We start from the raw sequence: 25,674 nt of genomic DNA on the forward strand, positions 1-25,674 counted from the left end.
TGGTCTTCAAAAATACCACCCTGAAAATCAAACCTATATATAACCAAAGGCTCATCGAACGTCAACAAGTTAAATTTCAGTAATGTCATTCAACATTCAGAAAACAAAAACAAGACCTCCTAGTCAATCATCAATAAACATAATAAGAAAAATTCAGTGCGACCTAATATACACATTCTGCGGGGGAATGAACAAATAACAGATCCGGGTAAAGCCCCCAAAAAATTATTAATGACATTCCAAAAATCCCCCCTGAAGATTCTGCAGATATGCCCAATAGAATCTTACAATTCATGGTGCTACTACCATTCACAGAAATTGATATGATCCACATCTTTGCGAAACTCACAACCAAACAGCATGGATTCAGAAAAGCACAGTCAACTGCTACTACTACCACAAAATTACAAAATTCTGGAAGAGCTTGACAAAAGAAAATCTCCAATTGGAGTATTCTGTGACTTGAGCAAATTCTTTGATTATGTACCACACAATCGGCTACTAGACAAACTCTGGGCACTCAGCATTAAAAGAAGAGCACATGATTGATTCAGATCGTTTCTTGCAAATAGAAATCAATATCTATCACTATCTCATCACTACATTACTACACACTACTCCTGAAATTAAACAACTCTAAAGTGAACCGTAATATATCTGATAAGTTCTTCGGTCTCAATATAAATGATGAACTAAATTGGAAAACCCACATATCTACTCTAATAAGAAATATTGAAAACAAAATATTTCAATTATGTTGTATGTATAAGATCCTGACAACTCCAATAATGAAAAACTTCTACTTTGCAGAAATTTAGTCAAGACTGGCATATGGGGACAGTCACCTTGCTGCCAAAAGTCCCTTTATTACACAGAAAAAGTGAATTTTTGACATGTTTCGCAAACCCCAAACAGACTTTAGTAGACCTCTCTTTAGAAAGCTACGTGTATTACTATGTGTGATTGATGACTTGTTTACTTTATTGTAATTCATGATTAATTGAATGAAATGGATAAAAACACTTTTGTTTAAATACCACTGGTAGATTTTATTTATAGGACTGGTTTCTGGTTTGACCCCATTACCAATGATAATGGGGTATTTAGACAAAAGTGTTTTTATTCATTTCATTTAAGTACAAGTATTACCCCTTATTTCACTTTGCATATTGGAAACTGTTTGTTACATTTACAAACATAGAAATACTTCGCTCTGTCATAATAACATTCATGTTCGTTCCACCAGGAATCAGCATTTCCTGAATATTCCTGTAAACAGATTGAACCTAGCACAAAACGGTCCTCCAAGCATCGAAATTCGAATTTTTAATAAAATTCCCCAAAACATCATAGATGAACCTACCTATTTCAGATTCAAGAAGTCACTGAAAAAAGTACTTATTTTTATACTTTGAAAGAATTTATTTTTTCAGTATATAAATCACTGATTCTGTCGTACTCTGTGTGTAATTGTATATTTTGCCTTGATATTTAAATTGTAGTGTATTCTGTCTTCACTTGGACTTGTCATTTTAACATTCAACTTTTTACTCTGTAATTTTGCTTTTTGTCTCTATACTCTAAATTTTTGACATATCTTACACCACTTGTGGTCTTCAGATGAATAAATTTAATCGATTGATTGCTTAAAAGTAAATGTACAATGAGAATGTCGCTCAACTCAGAAACAAGTCCTGGTACGATCGAGGAAGTTATATGGTGTGATTGTGTGGATAAAGAGGCTGGAAACTTTACCCTCTAGAATTTTATAGAACAGTTTGAGGGCATTTGAGAATATTTGAGAGCATTCCATAACATACCAAAATATTCTCAAATGTTGTGGAATGTTTGAGAACAGTATGGAATGTTCGGGAAGTAAGTGTATAATGTGCGTGCCACTAAAATTCATTCGAGTCCCAGTACGATGAAGTGAGTTATATTGTATTGTTGCCCTTATCTCCCATCCACGAAGAAGATTTTTGTTTTTATCTGAAGGGCATGCTTTTGATTTTAATCCTGGAAGTTTCTCTCGAAATTTCTGTTCATATAGTGTAATTTTCTTGCAAGTTTTGATGATTTTCACAAGTAATTAAATAATATAGCTGATGATGACTCAAATGAAAGCAATGTATTACTGCTTATTTTCGAAAACTTGATATCACAAACCAGTGAGGTTTTCTTACGAATTCCTGAAATTGAGGAAAAAACTTTCATTTGCAGCCCCCATTTTGTATAAGTAGTAAAGTACGAGTTTTTTATGGTGTTATGAAGTACTTGAGAAAAGTGACATATTCTGGAATGTTACTAGTTTTGAATATAAAAGATTTTGTTTATGTTTTTTTAAGTAAACTTAGGAACAGTTTAGTCCAATGAGGTGGTTCAGCCCTGCACCACTGATGAGAATTGTGACAGGTCCAAACGGTTCTGTCTTGTGTAGGATCACTAATGCTTTGTTTTTGAGCTCTGACAGATAAATTTATTTGCAGCTTGATGTCAATTTCAGATCATTCTTCCTAAACAATAACTCGTGTGTGTTTTTATTACTGATAAGTAGTAGAAGTAGTAACTTCGTCCATCATTAAAGCAATATACAGTTCCTTACAGGTGAACATAAATGCTAATCAGACAACTAGTCAATTATAGATTTACATACTAGTAAATCTTAATATTTTACATAATAGAGAACAGAAAAAATTACATTGAACATTTAAAATTTTGAGAATCTTCCTATCTTTCATTATAATGCCAATACCTTTCTAGAGAATATATTTTAGTTGTTGATACGAGTACCTATGTGATTGACTTCTGATTCGATACTAGAGAAGCTGAAATGGGGGCTGGACATGAAAGTTTTAGTTTTCCTCAAATTTCTAGAAGTTGTATAACATGGGAAAACTTCACTGAAAATATTAGAGGTTTCTATCACATTTTTAAGTTCTTGGTGAAGTTTTCAAGAATTAGCTGATGCTTATAAGGAGAATAAAAATTGCTACCATTCGAGCGATCAAAAATGTAAAAAAATCATCAAATTACCGAATTTTTTATAATATCAAAGACTCTTTTTTTACGATATTATATGAACATTGCCGATCAGAAAAAATTGCTACAAAAAATACGTGTTTGTATTTAAGATTTGAAAGTTGAGGATTCCATAAGTCAGACGAATGAAGAAAATACATCAAAAATGGAATTTTGAAATTATCGGTTTTTCCCATATAACTCTGGAATTAAAAACCCAGAATTTATTTTTGATATCACTCACTGGTAGTCAAAAAAAGACAACTTTTTTTAAATCAAGATTTAGCTGTATGTAATTTTCACAGTTTGTACAGTAAAGAAGAATGAATAAAAAATATTTGTTTCTTTCATTATTGAGTGACTTCACAATATTGAATTCTTGATATATATCTTATAGAAAATTAAAGAAGCCTCAGGCTCACTTGTTGCATACTTTTTCATCTAATAGGCCTTTTCATCTTCTTTATTTTTTATATATTAGGTCTTCCAAAATGGACAAGGATAAAGAAAAAGAAGAAAGGCAACCTAACCTCGACAGAAATCTCTCTATAGAAAGTAGTGGATCACGAGAAAAATACTCAATGGTTTTACCTGATACTCTTAGGCCAGTGACTAATTCAGAAATTGGGGAACTAACACCTATTTCTGTAGAAATCAACCAATATTTTGACCCATCTGATTTGTCTAATGATAATATTGAAGTACCAGCAGATATCAGTGCCCTTCTTACTTCTGTAGAATACAAAAATAAAAAGGAAATAAGTGAAAAGGACGAGAAGATTATGTTATTGATGAAGGAAAATGAAGGACTCAAAGAGCAACTGAAAAAGTATATGAGTGCTATACAGATGTTGAGGAGTGATGATCAAAGTATAGGAGCCTTACTAGAGGAGTTTAATATTGAACTAGAGCCTGATTATAAGGGGGAAGCAAAGATGTTTGAGAAGAAATTAGTTCAGGTAAAATTGTTCTACTTTTTATTCAAATACATGTTTATTTTAACAAATCGCAAAATTTACAATGAATTACTGTAAGTCGTCTCCAAGAAGGTATCACCTGTATCACTGTTTGTTGGTAACCTCATAATAAAGTTCCACAAATATGGTGTAAATACTGGTCTTTTTGTAATGAATGTCAATGGTATTCAGTGTATTCACATTGATTTGATTCAAAGAAACTAAACATTTCTTCAGAAATGTAAATAATTTATTGACAATTGAATTCTAATTCAGGGGTTTCTAATTAACGATCCGCGGCCCGCGACTGCTGAAGGCTTATTGTTGTGATAAAAAACAGAATGATTATAACTCGCCTTACTTGCTAAGTACAACTTAATGATAAATATAACATAAACTTTATAATATAACTACATAACATAAAATGCTAATGAGATTTATGTAGTTATGATTTTCCACACAATAGTTTGAGTTGTAGACAAATTTTTCTTGTACCCATTATTGAAAGAAATTTAAGATGTTCATCTATTAACTTAGATCTGTGTGAAAGCTATTTCCCGGGTTATTTGGCCGTGGTATGCAGGTTTTTATGGTCAAAGTGCTCGAGTTGTTCCCAACACAGAAACTGCAATGCAATCCCCCCCATGCCCCCTCCCGGGTTGAGTGGCCTGGAGTAAAAACTTTGCCCCACAAAATACATTTTGTAAGGAAAACTTAATACACCATACGAGTGTTGGTTCTCAGTGAGTCTGAAAGAGAGTTTAATTTGAACTGGTTGAGAAATTTTTTATACTTACCGGAGCCGCCTGACAGCGACTCTCGGGGGTGGTCTTCGGTTCTGTTTCATTGGCCTCCTGTGTTTGTCTCTCTCTCGGAATCTGGGGTCATCCCTGTTCAATGCGTTGTGTAAGTCGCTTAGCGCTGGGTTTTCGTGCCCTCGAATTCTGTCGAACGTATCCTCTGCGTGTTTCTTCATGTCTGCGTCCACGTAGTGTATGTTCAGGTCTAGATCTTTGAATATGTACCTATTCGGTACATATCTTGGAGCGTTTACGGCGGCCCTTATGCACCTGCAATGTTGAAATTTGTCTCCGGTTTTTTATTATTCATTGCCTCTATCTATTGAAGTTAGTTTTTATTGACTCTCTCTATATTCTTGGATATCAATTTTTAGTTTTATCGAGTAATGAGATGATGAGATGATGACATAATGTGAGTTGCCTTCAGCAATACCGACAAATGAGCTGAATATGCTCTCAATGAAGGCACTCACATTATCTCATTCGAAGATACAGTAATACTCAATAATTCTCAAAATGGCTATCCAAGAATATACGAGTATAGAGAAGCAAACTAAATTCAGACACATAGAGATAATTATTATAATACTTGTGATGCACTGTTTGGAACCTTTGGTGTAGTAATGAATATTACTGGAGTTTTTTCCAACACCAAATCGTTATTTTAACACCTCGACACGTGTTTCGATCATCTTTGAATCGTGTCTTGTGTCATTGTCAAACTTGTTCAGTTTGGTCTATAATTCAACCATTAATCGACTTACGAATGAACAACACTTGCAAATTATTGAATTTTATTATCAAAATTCATGCTCGGTGAAGAAAGTGCATTGTGCACTTCTTCCAATTTATGGGCAGTTTCGTCGGCCTACTGAGGGAGCTTGTGACTAAATTTCGAACCCAGTTTACATTATTGGATATTAAATCACCAACACGCATACGTAGAGTGAGGACCGAAGAAAATATTGCGGCTGTATCCGCCAGTGTTTGTGATGACCGTGAAATGTCGATTTGGGTGTAAAACCTTATAAGATACAGTGGGTGCAAGAGTTGAAGCCACGCGACCTCTCACAACGTTTAACATTTGGTGAATGGGCGCTGGCAAAGTTGGAGGAAGATTCACATTTTTATCGAAAAATTGGTGTTCAGCGACGAGGCTCATTTCTGGTTGAATGAATACGTTAACAAGCAAAATTGCCGCAGGTGGAGTGAAGACCAGCCACAAGCATTGCAAGAGCTACCGATGCATCCCGAAAAAGTAACTGGTGTGGATTATGGGTCGGTGGCATCATCGGGCCGTACTTCAAAGACGACAACGGCCGGAACGTTACTGTGAATAGCGAGCGCTACCGTGCGATGATTGACGACTTTTTGTTGCCCAAAATGGAAGAATTGGGCATGTCTGACATGTGGTTTCAACAAGACGGTACCACATGCCACACGGCACGCGAAACAATGGCCCAATTAAGAGTCGCCTTCGGTGAACAGTTTATCTCACGTTTGGGGCCCGCCAATTGGCCGCCTAGATCGTGTGATTTAACGCCTTTGGATCATTTCTTGTGGGGTCATGTTAAGGCTCATGTCTACAGGGACGACTGACGCTCTGGAAGCCAATATTGAAGCATTTATACGTGAAATACCGGTCGATATATTAGAGAGAGTGTGCCAAAATTAGACCTTGCGCATGGGCGATCTAAAGCGGAGCCGCGGACAACATTTGCATGAAATCATCTTTAAACATTAAATTATATTGATCGTTCCATCGATTCCAATAAAGGTTTCTTCAAATTAAAAAAAAAACAAAATTGTGTCTTTTTGAAAATCAATTCCTATACCTCTTAAAAAATCACCCGTTAGGTATCTGCGTCTTGAGTGGTGTCTCTTAAATTAATTTCACAATATTGCCTTATCTACTAGTCTTAAATTGATTTTACAATGTGTCCTTATGTAATAGTCATGTAAATCTAATAATTAAAATATTATTTCAACAAGCTATATAGTATAGTAGGTATTGGTCCACCATAGTTATTCATAATATTATTGTTTACTTATTTCTACACTCTCATAGGCATCAAGATGCCTGTTTTTGTTAACTTGTCTAACTAATCTTAATGAACTAAAGTCTATGGAATGGTTTTTCACCACTTTAACCACTGTGAAGAGTTTTCTTAATGATACAGTAATTTCTTTGGGATGTTCCCAGGAACTCACTGAAACAGCTTCTCCTTTTGTACTCGAGAGAATACTGCTTCTGGTCATATTGGGATCGAGTATGAACAAGCACTCCTCTTTTGGGTGTGCCAGAACTGTCTCTTCGGAATATTGAATGCTCGCTGGCAGTCTGGTGACCAAAGAAAGGGGTTTTCTTCTCGGTCAAACTAAGGAAACTTTTTACGTGATGCTTGCTCTTCGGTGTTGGCCATTTTTTCACTGCCTTCATTTTCTCTGAATCTGTTCAACTCCTTTTGAGGTCACAACGTATTCCAAGAAATTCACTTTTTCTAGAAGAGGCAGCACTTCCTACGATTGATCTACAAATGAGCATTCCTCAGATTTGTGATAGCACTCCTCAAATTTGACAGATGTTCGTCAAAACTTTTTCTGATCACTATAATGTCATCAATATTGACTAGTTATGTTTTCCAGGTGAGTTCTTTTAGCACCAATTCCATTAAGTATTCAAATGTTGTGGGTGCATTGAATAATTCAGAGATATTATCTATTCTGGGGAGAGAGTAACTGCCCTTGCTGTAAAATTTGCACTCACCAACACCACAGATGACGACCAAGGGCTGTTTGATTTTTTGATCACTCATTCCTTCAACATGTCCTGCTTTACAGAGGGCAGTTCGACTAATGATTTTGCCCTTCACAAACTTGTACCTTTTTTCCTTTTCGAATTGAGTGGCCTTGCATAGTTCCCCTTGAGACATACGGCTACTGGTTTTCCTGAAGGAGTCAATGAATTCCTTCGCAGGTTGTTGAGTTCGCAGATCACTATTACTTGCTCTTTCTTTTAGTTAGAGTTACCATATTATCATAATGATTACTGGAATGGTCTGGTTGTTACCATTTACAAGAGATCTTCCACGAAAATTCCTCATTTGGAGCCTTTTGATGGCTCTATTAATGCTGTCCAGCAATCAATCAAAATAAACTTTATTGTCAAAGACTAAATCTTATTGACAAAGCAATGGTAACTAAGACTACTACAATTAGTTAGTGAGTTGTTATTCAGTAAAAAGATAAGGGAACACATAGTAAAACAAACGTAGATAAAGTTTGGATAAAACATAATATAATAAAATACAATATAGCTTACCTAAATTATCAACATGATACTTCCGAAGACTGTAGTATGCTTTTTTCACAAGTACACTTTTAACTGGCCTTCAAAATAAAGAATAGTTAGTGATATTTTTAAAGAGACCAGGCAAGTGATTATAAATCTTTTTGCTTTCAAATATGAATTTTTTGATAAAGATGTTGTAGGTATAGGAAGAGACATATTATCATTGTGTATAGTATGCTCTCTAGAGAGTTGTTGTTATTTTGGACATATGTATTAGGTAGACCAATTCCAAGGTGAATATGAATTACAGAGGTAATATTTCATGTTTTTTAAAAAGAAGTTTGCATTCAGCCCTGTGCATACTATTGCAAATATACTAAACTGCTCTTTTGTGAGACACAAATATTAAATTCATCAGCTGATTCTTGCAGAACCCACATAAAGAAGAGGTTGTAGGTATAGGAAGAGACATATTATCATTTGAATGTTATTGTATGCTCTAGTGTCCGACTGAAAGTTCGGTGTCGGTCGAGTTTCGGTTTCGGCGGCAAACCTGCCGAAACTCCTGCATCCGGGAGTTCCCGCGTTCAGTGCGTTGAGTTTCATACAAGCGTCGAAGACATTTTGCCGCCTCCACGTGCCTAATCATGTCGTGACTCGAGACTTACTTTGTGATTTACTTTATTTATTACATAAATATTAGATGATATTAGGTAACAACTTAAATAAGAATTGAAGGGACTATATTGTTAGGAGTGATTGATTTTTGATTAGGTTTGTGTCTGAAAGTTACTTCTTTGCATGATCTACACATCCATGTATAGAGTTACTTATTTTCAAATTGATTACTTCTTTCTTTTCTTTGGAAGATTCCCTCATTCTTTTTTTGTATCAAGATAGGGTAGTAGAAAGCCAAAAACTTTCTTTCTCAAAACTTAAATAACTAATTTCATTTTTAAAATTTTTGAAAAACTATCAATAATATTCAAAAGAAAGATCTACACCTACTCAAATAAACACCTCACCTATTTTGAGTATTTTTAAGGTGCAATTAATATTTTTCTCAAATAAGGGTTTGTTATGTTGATTATCAATAAGTAAAAATGTCGAAGACTGCATAACGTTGTGATTTAAAGATAAAAAAATAAAGACTCACTGATTATAATAACGTTTTCTTTATTTTTCCTCCAAAACGTAATCCTTCTAAGGAAGTTTCGGTTTCGGCTGGAACTGAGACCGTTGCCGAAAATCGGTTTCGGTCATAAAAACCAGTTTCGGTCGGACACTAGTATGCTCTCTGGAGAGTTGTTGTTATTTTGGACATATGTATTAGGTAGACCAATTCCAAGGTGAATATGGATTACAGCAAATATAATAAACTGCTCTTTTCTGAGACACAAATATTAAATTTATCAGCTGATTCTTGCAGGACCCCCATAAAGAAATAACATATTGTAGGTGAGATTCAATAAATGAGAAGTAGGCCATTTTGCCTGAGTTCAAGCACAGTTCCCCAATTAGTGCATAGTAGCCTGCGTAAATAAATTAATATGGCAGTTAATATACATTAATATCTTGACCGTAATTTTGTTCTAGTGTTGGGAAAATGTTTTCAATAGATACATTAATATTGTAACAAATTAAAGAATTAACTGTTTTAAACAAATTTATTTCTAACAATATTTCACTATCACAAACTAATTCATATTCAACACTTAGCAACTAACGCTTAATTTATCTCCATTATTTGAATTCCTTGTTTAATCGCTCGAACCACTTTCTAAATTCAACTGAAATATTTGGACGAGAAGCCGGCCTTATATATCTGTAACGATAGTCGTTTCGAAACTCAACTAGAGTTCAATCGGTGGTTGCCGACTGCATTCCTTTTGCGGTGATGTCATGTGTTTGTTCGCTGGTCAACATATCGGTCAGGGGCGGCTTCAGATTCGTTACAATATGTTGAAATATTGAACGAGCTAGTTGTTTTAGTTTTAGACTGCTGATAAGTAAATGAAATTATTACACACCTATAGAGGGACATACAAATTGATTATGAAAAAATTTCTTGGTGACAATTACTATGCAAATGAACTCGAAAAAGAGTAAAAAATCATGAACTTACTCAACACGTTTTCCTTATCAGGAGCTCCTCAGTTATTTTTTTCTCGGAGATATTTTAACATTCTTCGATAGATCTTTATCCTAGTTTCAACGACAATATAATGCAGTTTTGATAAGTATGTTTATTTCGATATTTTCTTAAATAATAATTCAAATATATTGTCTACATGGTTAGAAAGAATATAATGACGTATTTCCCAGGTAGCCGAAATGCATGCAGAACTGATGGATTTCAATGTCATTCTTCAGCAAAATCTCCTACAGAAAGAAGCTTTGCTAGATAAACTAAAAAGTGAACTGGAAATACTCAGAGGTCCTGTCATGTCACTGGATGAAATAGGTTCAGATTCAACAGGAAGTGTGAATGTTTGGATTCCATCAGCATTTCTGACAGGTAATAAAAAAAAACAACATTAAATCTATTTCAAGCAATTCAGTGAAAAAGTAATATCTAAATAATAATTGGTATTTCTTTTCGTATTTCTTGTTAAATTTAAGGGCCAATGTATTATGAAATATGATAAAACTGACAAATACTTGATGCAAACGTATTCAAAAAACACACTTTAATGTGAGATTTTCTCTTGAAAGTTTACAAAACCGCGGCACGTGTTTGGCTATACAATAACATCTTCATCTTTAACGAGTATTGTTGTTAGCGATTTTTGGCCAATTTTTCTCTACGAATTCAAATTGGCAATGATAGTTAGTGCACTGTTCGACGTTGGTTTGCGAAATTTCATTCCGGAAATTTTTGTCACGAAGATGAGCCCCGAAGTGGCAGTTATCCTGGACGAGGATTTGATAAACCTGGTGGAGACTGACCTTTCACAAATGGTGCGTGGGATGGCTCAAGAACTGGGTGTCAGCACAACCAAATCGATCCTTTTTTAACGTTTGTTTGAAGGTGGTTAACAATGTTTCGTGGTGTATTTCATCAGTTCGGACTTCCAATGTCTAATATAACATAAATTGATTTGATAACCCTGAAAAAATTCAAAAAGATTAACCGAAAATAACAATTTCATCAAACAAAAAACTGAAATTATAAAGAAATAACATACAACTAAACAAATAAAAGTTGAAATATTAATAAAAGCTGAAAAAATTTAAAATATTATTAACAAAAAATGAAAAAATTAAAATTAAAAGATTTCAAACCAAGTTATGTCACAACGTTTCGATTGTTAGTATCCACGATCGTGGATACTCCTCCGAGATCTGACTATTTATAGGTCATTCGAGTGCTTTCACCTATCCCCTCTTCTCTCTTTCCGCTTCATTGGTTTTGGCGGGAGATGACCGTTTGACGGAAGTTGGTCGTGTTTTGCTTGACAAGAGGTTTCCATATGTTACGTATCGCTAAGCTAGCTTGACTAAATGCGTTGTTGGCCAACATATACGCGGCTTCTTTGAATTTTCTTGTTTGGTGGCCTGGTTTTCGTGACGCTGCTACGGATAGTGTTCCCAGATCTGAAACAGGTCCTGATGTTATACTTGGACCCAATCCGTTTTATCCTTTCCGATAATCCTCTAATGTAGGGAAGTAAAAGTACTGGTTGTGGCGGCTTCTCTTCCTTCCTTCTTTCCTTCCTTCCTTCTTTCCTTCCTTCCTTCCTTCCTTTTTTCATCGGATCGTCAAGTGTAATGAAAAGTGGATCCTCTATGACAATAGGAGACGTTCAGGCCAATGACTGGACACTGATGAGCCACTCAGGCACTTCTCAAAGGTGAAAACCCATTAAAAAATACCATGGTTGCTGTATGGTGGTCAGCGGCTAGTGTGATTCACTATAACTTTCTGCAACCTGATCAAACCATCACAGCAGAGTCCTATCGTGAAGAAATCGACGAAATGTACTGAAAATAACATCAGCAGCAGCCGGCAGTAGAGGTCCAATTCTGTTCCACTGAACTGGATTTGAAAAACGTGCGGACTGTTCCAGTCCGCATGTTTTTCAAGTCACCGTCCGAAATCTATACGAATTGAGTGTCAAAGTTCTGTCTCACCCATCATAATCCACAGAACTCTTGCCAACCGACTACCTTCTTTTCAAACACTTCGATAACTTTCTCACCTGTAGAACTTTCGCCAAACAGGATCAAGCAAAAACAACCTTCGTCGACTTCTCCCGAGCACACAATTTTCATGCTGTCGGAATTAATCGACTTGTGTTACTTTAGAAAAAGTGCACTGATTCAAATTGTGCTTATTTTGATTAAATTAAATAAGTATTCACTGAGATATTACAGTTTGAAGTAGACTTATTAAAACAGACAAAACTTTTGAAACAACCTGAAAGATCTGAGAAACTCTTTTTTTAATCCTAGACTCTGTTTCCATTTATTTAAAATATATTTCAAATGAAAAGGTGTGGGCCATAAACAATTATCAGATAGTCCACTATTTCATGTTATCATGAATAAAGTATTACTAGTGTTTTTCAATTTCACGGTATTAATTGAGTGTTTATTACAGGTACTGGATCAAGTTCTCATCACGTTTATCAGATATTCCTCAGAGCAGGATACGATGAGTGGAATATTTATAGAAGATATGCTCAATTTCATGCTTTACATTCCGATTTAAAGAAGTTAGATTCTGTTGTAGGAAGTTTCGATTTTCCACCAAAAAAAAGTATAGGCAAAAAGGTAGTTCAATTGAAATATTGTGTTATTTTTTCATCATTAGAGATTTCTTTCCTTTAGGATTCAGGATTAGTGGAAGACAGGAGAAAAAGATTGCAGGTATACTTGAGGAAGATCATTGCCCACTGGCCTGAATTAGCACATTGCAATAATAGATATTTATTGGAACAGCATTTATCCTTTTTCAAGTGAGTAACACATCTTCAGTCAAGATTTTGGTTTTGAAGAATAATACCTTGAAAAGTAAAATCGTCACAATTCAATCATTATTTCTTTCAAAATCATTTAGTCATACTTATAAATTTGAATTTCCTCAAGAGATCAGATTAAGTTACGATTTTATTTGTTATATAAATGTAGCGTTTGAGTGTATTTTTTAATGCTTGAGTGCCCTGAGAGATCATAGTCTGTAGAACTCATTAAATACTGTGGAAGCCGAAATGAGAATGGAAGTTCCGAATTTTTCTTAAATTTCGGGAGTTTCCACTGCATTGGAAAAACCTTCTCTCAAATTTAATTCCATGATTCTATCAACCGAACCAAAACTTGACTGTGACAGTCAATTGAAAGAAATGCTTGTTGCTTTTATGGATCACTGCAGTAAAGAGACAGATCTAATTTCCTGTTATGCTCTAACATCATCAGAGCTATTGTCAATGAGCGGTCATTGGCAAGACAAATTGCTTTACTTTGTAATGAGTCAAGAAGTTCAAAAAAGTGTGTTGGAGTGCAGAACTCTGAAACCTTGATTGAGTCCGCTGCGGAGCAGAATTTGAATCTACTCTGCTGTTCATCATCTTCCAGAATCTTTTGATAATCCAAGTCTTTTTGTATGATGATTCAGACGACAGGGACCTAGAATGAACTTATGTAGGTCATAGTTGATAGTTGGAGGTATTAAGTCGGAGGTCATTCCCAGAATGCTGAGACTTACAGTGTCAGCCTTTTGCTGTAAAGCTTTTGGCCACGAGGCTGTGATCATTGATCCAACAATTATCACATATATTCAAAGGAATTCTTTGGAGCGTAAGCCACAAGATTTCCCATGAATTTTTTGACATCCCTGAGAACACTCTGACTTTGTGTAAAACCTTTTCCAAGTTGAAATTCCAGGTGAGTTTTCTATCAAAAACAATACATGGTATTCAAAAATTGCAAAATTGTTTAAATTGTTATTGAAATTAATTATTATTATTCACAAGTGAAAACAATTTTGGTAACAACTTGAAAATTGTGGCAATGCCATAACTTTACAAATTCTATAGATTCCTATATTTCTCAAAAATATATAGGTATTTTGAAAGAGAGTACTCTTTTCTATATAAAACAAGAGTGGCAGTCCTGATTCAATAAATTTCTAAAAAGTTTCTCTCTCAAAATTAATTCTAATCTTTTGCTAGTTCCATCTGCATAAAAAAAAAACGTATGAAAATTTTTACAAAAGGGTTTTGAAATGTTTGTACTAAAAAGGATCTTGCTATTGAATTGAATTTACATATTTTTCTTAGTACATCAATTTCAAGTTGCCAGTTCCTCTTTGTCAACAGTTGCTTCATTTTCTTTCATTATAGTTGTTTGAAATATTTAACTTTCATAAAAAAATTAATAAACAGAAAATGCGAAATATTCACCAAAATGAAAATTGTTTTGGAAGATGCTTGCAAACTATAATACAAAATTAAAGATATATCTAATGAGATTAATGAAATAAGACGAACTTTAGAATTTGACGTAGTAGGTCAATTGTATTCACCACTTCAAAGTGGCTGAAGTCTATCTCATCTCAGAAAAATCCGAAATTACTTTATTAGTTGGTAGGTAATGAGTGAATGAATTTTATCATCTAAAGTAGCATCTTAATAAAGCATGGCATAGATCCAGCCAGTTATGGTCGTTTCTATGCCTTTTTCAACCAAGGCTGATCTAATAAATATCGGTAGTGCGTTGTCAAATGCTCCTTCATTGTACAAAAATACGCCAACCGCAATTTCTTTATTGTGTAGAGATCGGGTGATTTTCTCTACAAGGTGTAATGTTTTTACTTCAATTTCCAGCTCCATTATCAATTGAAATAAGTTATGTGTTACAAAAACATAATGGATGTTATGTCTCAAACAACAGTCTCAAAATACAAAGATAAATCTAAAAATATAGTATTATCTGAGGAATGGGTTAATAATCTAACGAGTTCACTCACAAAATAAAGATACAGTGTGTCCATAAATGCCTCACAGTCCATGTAGATGTAGATGCTACCTTCGCCGGTTTCTACACAATATCGTTTTTGTCGAATATTCAGGTAGAATTTCACCTGATGGAGGTATCTGCTACCTATATGTTTTGTGAGTTAATGAACAAAACACACACCCACAGCTTTTTCAGGGACGCTATGTCATGTGAACATTTCATGACCTGTCACACATACTCACATACAGCAGTGTCTCAGTATAGTTTACCAACTTTCGTCCACTACTGGCATATCAGTAGTAAGAGAAAGTACCTTTTCTTTTGTGTAATTCAATGTTCATTTGAAAGTAGTTGTTTCGGGAGGGCTCTTTTTCAGTTTGTGTCTGTAAATAACTTCTATGCATGATCTATACATCTTTGTGAAGAGTCAATTTTGGAATTAATTGAATTATTTTATCCTTCGGAGGTTTCCTATATTTCTTGTATAAACATGGAGAAGTAGAAAACCAAAACTTTTTTTCAAAAATATACCTTTTTCAATTCAGAGTTAAGTATTTTTTTATGAGTACAACAAATTGCATTTTGATGACTATTTCTTTATTCACCCATTAATAACTATTTTGTCAAAAATATACATTCATTTCGTAGCAACTGTACATATCAAAAGATTCCGTAACTGTAAATGTATCTCGGAGAAGGAAATTAATAAGGAAGGAAGAGGGGCATATTTGAAAAAACATGTATTGTTCCAAGGAATTAATGTTCATGCAATCCAATGGTACAACAATCAACAATTATATATTTATTATCAGACTTTTGTGGTACTGAACCAGTAGTACAAGTGAGAACATTTTTTCGGGCTGAAAAGCAAAAAAATATATATCGTGCTGAAAATCAAAACAGATTCCCAATCTGAAATCGTAAATATATTGTATGGGAAGTTGGGATTTGGTATATTAAGCAAGTCAAAAAAATAAACAACCAGGTTGTTTACTTGAAGCAATTTTGCAAGTGGTATTTGAAGTTGTGTTTTTCATATTCGAAGATGTCTTTATATTTTCGATATATTTCAGAATATTTTCATAGTTAACATGGAATATAAATCAAGTTATTTTGCATTCTCATCAACCTAACATTATTTACATTTGTTGTCATTGTTCTAGGGACCTACCTGAAGATCTCCAGAATAGAAAGAAACATGTTTCTTCAAGAGTTCACACTGTTTCCCAGTCAAATAATCATTCAGGGCTGTAATATTAGTTATATTAGAGTTACATACTTGTACTTTAATACCTATACAAAACTAAAAAATATTAATATATAATTCATTTAGTTCCGTCTGATTATTTTCTCCAAAATCCCTCAGAATATTTATCATGGTCTCTCGAATATTTTCCCTCATAATTGGAAAGTTGGAAGATTTTCAATAGTAATCTTGTTTGGTTGAGAAAAATCTCAGCTGCTGGGTCAACTACTAGCTGTCTCAGCAAAAAAATCTCGGATCAGAGTTTGGATTTTCAAAGCTAGAGATATGTAGTGTCAGAAGCACAGCTGTACTTTTCATTTACACAGGTAAGTCCAGTCATATACTATGGTCCAGTTACCAACCTCAGGTCTTTTTTACTCAACCGTATAATGCTGTTCATTTGTTTTTTGTTAGTCTACCTATTTGTTTTTTTGTAATTTTTTGTCACTTTCAGCCAGTGTCATCTTATTCAATCATCATCCTATAGTTGAAATTCCTCCCCATGTGGCTATATCCTTTGACATCATAATTTCCTTTGATTATCTCAAGATTTGACAACCCTGACACCAAGTCCAGGTTATTTTATTTTTCTCTACTAGTTTTGTCTTATAGCGTATTTGCAGTTTGTTTTTTGTAAAGTTTCAATGAAGTTTAACTTCGGCACTTGTTTGTGCTTTAAATTTAACTTAAAATGATGTGGCCAATTGCGACCCACTGACGTTCAGTGTTTGTCAAATTCAACTTTTTTTTTGAAAAAAATTGAAAAAGTTCATTTCTAGATCGAATTTAACAAAAAGTTACTTGAAAAAGTTGTGTCTACGGCAATTTTATATCCATATGCCAAATTTTATGCAACTAGGATAAAGTTAACGTTTTGCTTATTTTTGACAGATATCCTCTTTATTTTCAAAAACAAGTTCGGGTAAGTGTCATCAATTCATGTATACATAACAAACTCATCATGGAGTTTAACTTTTCTGATAAATTTTTACATATACGGACATTTTTAGAGAGAAATTAAAAATGTGCTATAAAAATTTTATCACGACTGGTGCAAAGTTTCAATCACTTGGCTATTTTCTTAAACAAACGTCAGTACCTTCAATTTTGAAAAAGCAGACACAACTCTAAAACTGCAATAAGTATTAATAAAATTACTAGAGTTGAAATTACATTAAAATTTCAATATTCAGTATTTACAGATTACTTATAAACACTAACTAGGGCGGTAAGGATGCTTAATCACGTTGAATAAAATTTTTAAGTAGGTCTTGACAAACAAAATGCATGCTATGGTAGTGTCAAGTTGTTGATTTACTTGTCAAATTTTTAACAGTTATTGTTGCAATAATGTTGTCTCTTCAGGAAAGAATAGAAATAGTTTTAACATGTGGTGAAAATACACCATACCGGCAAGTAGCTAACATTTTTAATGAACGGCATCCAGGAAAAAATGTTTAACATACTACTGTGTCAAGGATAATGTCGAAATTCAGAGAAACAGGATCCGTAGCAAATCAATTTAAGAAAAAGCACACTCCAAGTAAATATGATGAGGAGGCCCAACTTAACATTTGTTTAAAAGTTATTGAACACGGGCAAACGAGCATAACCGTTATTATAAAAAATACCGATTACAAGAGAGAAAGTGTTAGAAAAATTTTATTAAAGAATAAATTTAGGCCTTACAAGCCAAAATTTATCAACACATTAAAAGAACGAGATTTTGACGTCCGTTTGGGGTTTTCATTCTGGTTTCAAGGAGAGAGAGAAGAAAATGTAAAGTTTCCGTATAAAATTTTATGGACAGATGAGGCAACGTTCTCTTCAAATGGAACGGTAAGTTCTCAAAATTGCCGATGGTGGGCCCATAAAAATCCCAATTTCACAGTTGATTGTGGTGATCAGTATTCCTTTAAAACTAATGTATGGTGTGGGATACTTAATGACCAAATAATTGGGCCATTTTTCTTTAGGGAAAATTTATCATCCATCGGTTATCTCAACCTTTCAAATAATGAGATTAGTGAAGTTTTAGATAATATGCCTTTAAATATTAAATACGACCTAGGGTATCAGCTTGATGGCGCACCAATACATCACACGGTTGCTGTAAAACAGTCCCTCTAACAATTGTTCAGAGGCAAAGTTATTGGACGTAACTGGGAACATTATTGGCCACCTAGATCACCCGACTTGACGCCTTTAGACTGTTCTTGTGGGGTTACCTGAAACAAAAAGTGTACCGAAGTAGACCATTTACTGACATACAACATCTGGAAAATACCATTCGCGAGTACTGTGCAAATATAAATCCCCGATTTATTAAAAATTCAGCTACAGATGTCAGTAGAAGGACCATTATTGGTATTGAACGTGGAGGACGACATAATGAAATGTAGGCTATAAGTGTTTGACAACCTCATTTAGATCAATAAGTAATTTTTTGTACCCATTTGTATTTTCTATAATATTATTGTTGTTTAAAATTTATAATAATAATAATAGTTCTATCGAAATTATTTGCATTTTTTTTAGTTGCCTCTGCTTTTTTGAAATAAAAGGTTTGTTTAAGAAAATAGCCAAGTGATTGAAACTTTGCACCAGTCATGTTAAAATTTTTATAGCACATTTTTAATTTCTCACTAAAAATGTCCGTATAAGTAAAAATTTATCAGAAAAGTTAAACTCCATGATGAGTTTGTTATGTACACATGAATAGATGACAATTGACCAAACATGTTTTTCAATATAAAGGGGATATCTGTCAAAAATAAGCAAAACGTTAACTTTATCCTAGTTGCATAAAATTTGGCAAATTGATATAAAATTGCCATAGACACAACTTTTTCAAGTAACTTTTTGTTAAATTCGATCTAGAAATGCACTTTTTCAATTTTTTTCAGAAAAAAAAGTGGAATTTGACAAACACCGAACGTCAGTGGGTCGCAGTTGGCCGCATCATTTTAAGTTAAATTTAAAGCACAAACAAGTGCCGAAGTTAAACTTCATTGAAACTTTTCAAAAAAAAAAGTTTCCCATATGGTGCGCACTTCAATTGTGACACTATATATATATATATATATATATATATATATATATATATATATATATATATATATATATATATATATGATGTGTTGTTTTTCCGGGTGTTCATCCGTTGTGTACTATTCGATAGTCGACGTTTCGCCATCATCTCAGATGGCATTATCAAGACGAGTTACTGCTTCGCTTCGAGAGGTGTAACACCTCTAGAACTAAAGTCTGATTTATTCTCATTAACGTTTGGTTAATTTTTAACAAGCTGGGGAGAAATTTGTTGTACATTCAATTTCGTAAATTCCAAACTTTTCCGAATTCTCGACTTTGTCTTTTGGACTTCCCAAAAGGTTCTGCAGTGTATCACTTGTTTTAAAAACCAACTTCATACCTAGTTCCTTGAAAATCTTTCCAAAGTTCTTCGTATATTGGTGGTATGGAACTGAGATGTATTTATCTTGGTTTTTGTCCTTTCTGAAAGTCGAGATTTCGTTCATTCTTAACCTAAACTTCTTTTTCCTAATTATGTCATCTACAATACCCTTCGGGAAACCGTTAGTGGCTGCTATTTCCTGTATTGTACGTTTTTCTTTTGTGAACCTATCATGTGTTAGAGGGAAAGTCAAAAGACGATGCACCAAAAAATTCAACCCAGCACGTTTGTGCTGTCCACAGTGATGTGAACTGTCAGGAATATACCTGTATGTGCTTGTTTCTTTTCTAAATATATCGTATTCTAACCCTCCATCTTTGCTCCTCATTACCAAAACGTCAAGAAATGGTAGTTGTCCCTTATTTTCTACTTCATACGTGAATTTTATTGATGGACATCTATTATTTAAAAAGGAAACAAAGTCCTCGATATTCGATTTTTTGGTATCGAATACCGCGAAAATATCATCCACATACCTTAGCCAAATCCTAGGAAAATACTTTGACTTTTCTTTAGTTTCCATTTCGAATCTGCTCATGAACAGGGGATTTCCCATGGCCGTTCCTTCCTGTTGTTCATAAAAGCAACCTTCTACCTGGAAACGATTTTGTTTCATACACAAATTGGTAAGAGAAACGAATTCATCGATTTCGTTGTTATTGAAATTATTTTTCTCTAGTAGTTCCCTGAGGTATTGCAAGGTCTGTGGAATTGGGACGCTAGGAAATAATGAACTAACATCAAAAGAAACCAAAATCTCACCTTCTTGCAGAACCATGTTTTTTGTATGTTGTATGAACTCTAAAGAGTTTTTTATACTAAAACCTGGTTCCACAATAGACAAGGTTTCAAATTCCTTAGTGAGCCACTTCGCTATTTGGTAGGTAGGAGCTCCAATAGCTGACACGATGGGGCGCATTGATTTTCCCGGTTTATGTATTTTTGGGAGGCAATATAGTTTCGACACCGTTGGGTTGGAAACTTGTAACTTCCGTTTCAGTTGAGGGGTAAGTATGTTGTCGCATTTCTTTAGGACGTCTTTTACTTCTGCAATCATCTTTGGTAACGGGTTTCTGGACAATTTCGCATACGGTCCGTTGGTAATGAGAGTATTGACCCTTTCGTAGTAGTCTGATTTATCCAGAATTACTACTTTGTTACCTTTGTCGGCTTTCAAGTAAAAAACGTTCTTGTCTTTCAATCTTTTGATAAGTTTCTTTTGGTTTTTCTCGTTGTTTATTGAATGCTTCCGTTTATCTGTTATCATGTTCTTAGAGATTTGATTCCTGACCTTTTCTCGAACTAGTTCCTTCGAGGAATCGGGCATATATTGAATCGAACTTTCAACACTAGCAACGATATCCTCAAGAACTTTCTCGGAAGGCGAGATGCCAAATTTCAAACCGTTGTTCAAAAGGTTGATCTCTTCCTTATCAAACGATTGTGAGGAATGATTTTCAACAATATTTATGACTTTCGGAGTGGCTTCTTTCGGTTTATTCTTAGATATGAGGGTTTTGAGTTTATTATTCAGTGAAACAAATTTTATATAGCTGAAAATTGTTCTATATATAGCTGTAACATTTAAACATACATAAGGACATATTGTAAATAATATTTCTATTGTAAAATTAATTTAGGGTGGTACACTTGTATGGGTGGTATTACTGATTACCTACCTGTATGATGTACCTGATTAGTATAAGTAGCTTTAGTTTTGAGTAGTTATTAGTTTTATCTTCCTCTTGAAGATGATCACTTGGTGATCGAAACACGTGTCGAGGTGTAAAAATAACGATTTGGTGTTGGGAAAAAAACTCCATTACTACACCAAAGGTTCCAAACAGTATATCACGGGTTCAATCACATTGGGGATATTGGTTGTTGACAATGCACATTTAATTATGTCATTTACTGCATAATGTCTGGAGAAGCGACCTGTAGGTACTAAATTTACAACTGAGGCCATGAGTACTATTTTCATCAACAACGAAACCGCACCGACATTTGTGATTAACACAAATGTCCTAAATGAATACCTATTGAAATTCTGAAACTTTCGTCGTCTAATAATATTCCCAATGATGCAACTGGAAGTGCATTGAGCCACGTGCAAGATTCCTTAGTTGTTACAGCTTTGAGGCGAGCCTGATCTGTAAGGGAGTCCTTAGCTGCAACCATGAACTCTGTAGATAACATTTGCAATGAAGGAAGATCATAAGATTTTTGAGAGCCCTTGTTATCAGGTATTGGTGCATTTGATTTTTCCATCCATATTTTTTCACCTTCCAAATAAAATGAATTATCAATATTAGAGAGGAAATTTGATGAAATCTGTTTAAAAAATCTGTTTTTCCGTTAACCAGCTGTCACACCCTACGAACGACAACCCTCAAAAATCGAAACTTGTGCGAGCTAAGGATTAACGAGGTCTTACCTTTTAACGTGTAATTCCTAACACGGGTTGGACGATAGCAAGTGAAGATCGATCGTTCATACTAGGGCTTGAACCACCGACCAACAAGGCAGTCAATTCGAGTGAGTGAACAAAGCACCCACGCCGAACCGCTTGGCTACCGACCGAAATAGTAGAATGAATCAGATGCTTTACACTATTGAAGGAGGAGAGAAAAGCTGGAAAAGCAAGTGAAGATGATTCTCGAATGCCAATACCACCCAGATTCACTGGAAGCGAAGCTTGGATCCATGATTCGTTTTTGAAGTAATTATTGGTTATTTGTTCCAAGATTTTTCGAAGTGCAGAATCGAATTGTGCAAATTCGTTTCGACATCGCTACGTAGGGCCACTTCTTAGGGTATACATTAATTTAGGAATTGCCAAAGAGTGCTTTAGTAAAAAGTATCCAATGTGAGCAGGAAGGCTACTTGGTGCACCACTTTCTTCTGAAAGTGGTGCACCAAGTAGAGTCAATTCGTGCCTATTTATTATTCTTATTCCAAGAGTTAAACTGTTGAATTTTTCAATTATTGATGCATCTTGTGAATTAAAAAAAAAATATTTCGCATTTTGATCAAATTTCATAAGAGGACGATAATATATTTTTGAACTGACTGAAAACTATATCCGGGTGACCACCACCTATAGAATCATCATCTAAGTACCAACAGTTGAAATCAGTTTGAATTGATTTCGTCAGACGATCAATGGATAAGCAGAAAAGTGCAGGACTCAGAGTATCTCCTTGTTGAACTCCTCTTTCTGACATGATGACATTGTCTCCAAAATTAAGAAAAAGCTGGCTATTGACAACATTGGCTGATGAAGTGGAAAAGAGGTATCAAATCTTTGATTCTTTCTAAAAATACTCGTCTGTGAATCATGTTGAAAGCGTTTTGAAAATCTAGTTTTAGAAAAATGGTTGAAGATGAATTCAGATGCTGAGATTTATGAAACGGCGTGCTGCGGGACGAAATAAGACCCCGAATATATTTTTAAAGGTAAAAAACAAGAAATTTTGGCTACCAAGCTTCGAAAAAATGTGCCCACAGTAATAGGTCTTATATATTGAAGTGAAGGATTCTTTATATGGTTTTTTTGATGAAGGAATACAAAACGATGTATATGCGGAACAGTAACTTTTTCCAAGAGTCCAAAGAATTTGATTGAATACAATTATCTATTGTATTGGCTAAAGAATCGGCAACAAACATCCTGGATGATTTAGGTATTCTCTTCAAAATGCTCACATTCTGTTTCAGGTATGCTAAATGAGCATTCAATTTTTTTGAAATTGAGATTTTCATTAACGTTTGAAGATTCACTGGTATTTTGACAAAAAGTGGTTGAATGATGTTTTTTCTTCATGTGAATGTTAATACCATGTTGATACAAAAACTGCACTCTAAGTTTGAATTGGTTTCAGGACGTACAATAATTTCGTTTCCATCTGATTTTCTTCTGAATGAAAACTTTCTTGACTTGTCATTTTTCATGTTGAGAAATGACAGATTTGAAAATTATATATAATTTCACGACAAGTGAATGAATTTCTCATGAAAAATTTGGCAAAACGATATACTTTAGAAAGATGAACTTCTTAATGGTAAATATGAACAATATTTTCCTCAAATCAATACATAAAACTAAAATTTTTCATGAATGTTGAAACTGACACTGACAATTTTTTTATCCTATGCCTATCCTAAACCATTTTTCTAACACCAATTACCGAACATGCCCTTTGGAGAGCCAGCTATTCTCAAAATATATAGATGCTTCAGAAAGTAATTATGTCATCAAGTGAACCTATAATCAATGTATCCACTGTTTGAAAGTTGATGTTGCTTTTTTCATTATTATTATTGGAAATGATAGGGTATGTAAATAACTTCTCGAGCTACCTAGAAAATACAAGACTATTTCACTTTTATACGTAATTTTTGAGGTCTGTCTGCCACTTTATAGTTTTTGCCTGTATTTGGAGTTGTCAAAAAACAGTAAGTCATACAGATTTTTTAGATCTGTTGTACACTTTAATTTTTGTTTATATCCCGAGATGAATAAGGACAGTGAATTGTTCAAAATGCTGGTTTGCTTTAATACAACTATACCATAATTCCAAAATAGTAGTCACTTAAATTCTCAGAAATGACTGACGTTTTTGTCTTAATCCATCTCCTGCAGTAGCGTACAAAAATTATACTAAACAGATGAGGAAAATGATGATAATTTACATAGAATCGCAACCTTGACAACAATGTTTTTATTTTAGCAATATTTCTGAGAATTCAGTGCCTACTATTGTGGAATTGTACTATAGAGTACCACAGGAATTAGAAACACTTGCGATTTTAGTGTTAGGAATCACACGTTGAAAGGTAAGACCTCGTTAGTGCTTACCTCGCACAAGTTTCGACTTCTGAGGGTTGTCGTTCATAGCGGTACTACAGCTGGTTAACGGAAAAACAGGTTTTTTAAAGATTTGAATAGAGTTTACAATTTTGTAATATTTTTCTCAAAACTTTATTTCCAATATGAATGAGAAGATAATCTGCGAATTAGTTTCGAATTGAAAATAGTTCCTCGAGTCAATTTAGAAAGTAGTTTGATCATCTTATCAATGTCTCTTCTCAACTTTTCATAAATCGTCTTCAAGAATCTCGAGTATGTCCTTCTGACTTCCTTTTCTCTTTGATCCTGAAGTTTTGTTATATTCTAAGGAATTCCCATAAATAAGTTTCCATTTTGTTGATTGTTAAATCTGTTATTCCGTTAATAATCTGTCCCCTCCTACAAACGATAACTCTCAGAAGTAGAAGTAAATAAGTAGAAGCTGGATTGTTTCCATTTTGTTGATTATTAATTCTGTTATTCCTTTAATCAGCTGTCACCCCCTTACAACTTCAAAAAGTAGAAACTTGTGCGAGCTAAGAATTAAGGAGGTCTTACCTTTTAACGTGCGATTATTAGCAAAAAGTAAAGATCAATCGTCGGGCTTCGCGACTTGAACCACCGGTTTACACAGCGGTCGATTGAGTGAGTGGAGCAAACCACCCATGTCAACCCAACTGGCTACCGTATGGGGTCTTGTCTGACATTATAATCAGCTGAAAATAAATAGGAATTGAAAGACGACTCTTCATACATATTCAAGTAACACTTCATTATGAGATTTTCACTGAACAGTTTACAAAACAGCAATACATGTTTCACTATACAATAGCTTTCTCGGGCATATGCCGTATTGTTTATTTTTCGATTGTCAACAACTTTTCCAAAGCAAACCAAGGTTCAACTAAGAAAATTGGGATCTGCTTTGATCATTGTAATATACTTAATATACTACACTGAAAGTTGTAGTGTAACAATTGCTTTTATCAAACACAACTGTTCACTCCTAGCCGATAGATACACTTTTTTATTTCTCTTGAATATTTAAGAAAATAGGGATACTGCAAACAAACTA

The 25,674-nt window shown here is 34.2% G+C and overlaps 1 protein-coding gene across 1 annotated transcript in view; it reads left to right on the forward strand.

The window, feature by feature from the left end:
• The window catches only part of LOC111512870 (sorting nexin-29), a 58,885-nt gene extending 42,526 nt beyond the window's left edge, over positions 1-16,359 (forward strand). The window contains exons 7-11 of the mRNA XM_074170274.1: positions 3,500-3,977; positions 10,392-10,584; positions 12,670-12,842; positions 12,900-13,027; positions 16,190-16,359. Of these exons, the coding sequence (XP_074026375.1) occupies positions 3,500-3,977; positions 10,392-10,584; positions 12,670-12,842; positions 12,900-13,027; positions 16,190-16,280 (1,063 nt within the window). The 3' untranslated portion in view covers positions 16,281-16,359. The remainder of the gene's footprint in view (positions 1-3,499; positions 3,978-10,391; positions 10,585-12,669; positions 12,843-12,899; positions 13,028-16,189) is intronic.
• Positions 16,360-25,674: the final 9,315 nt, after the last annotated feature.

The sequence above is a fragment of the Leptinotarsa decemlineata genome, unplaced genomic scaffold, assembly GCF_025532065.1.
Source record: "Leptinotarsa decemlineata unplaced genomic scaffold, Ldec_3_MD MMD2_P_RNA_scaffold_7, whole genome shotgun sequence".
NCBI classification, from domain to species: domain Eukaryota; kingdom Metazoa; phylum Arthropoda; class Insecta; order Coleoptera; family Chrysomelidae; genus Leptinotarsa; species Leptinotarsa decemlineata.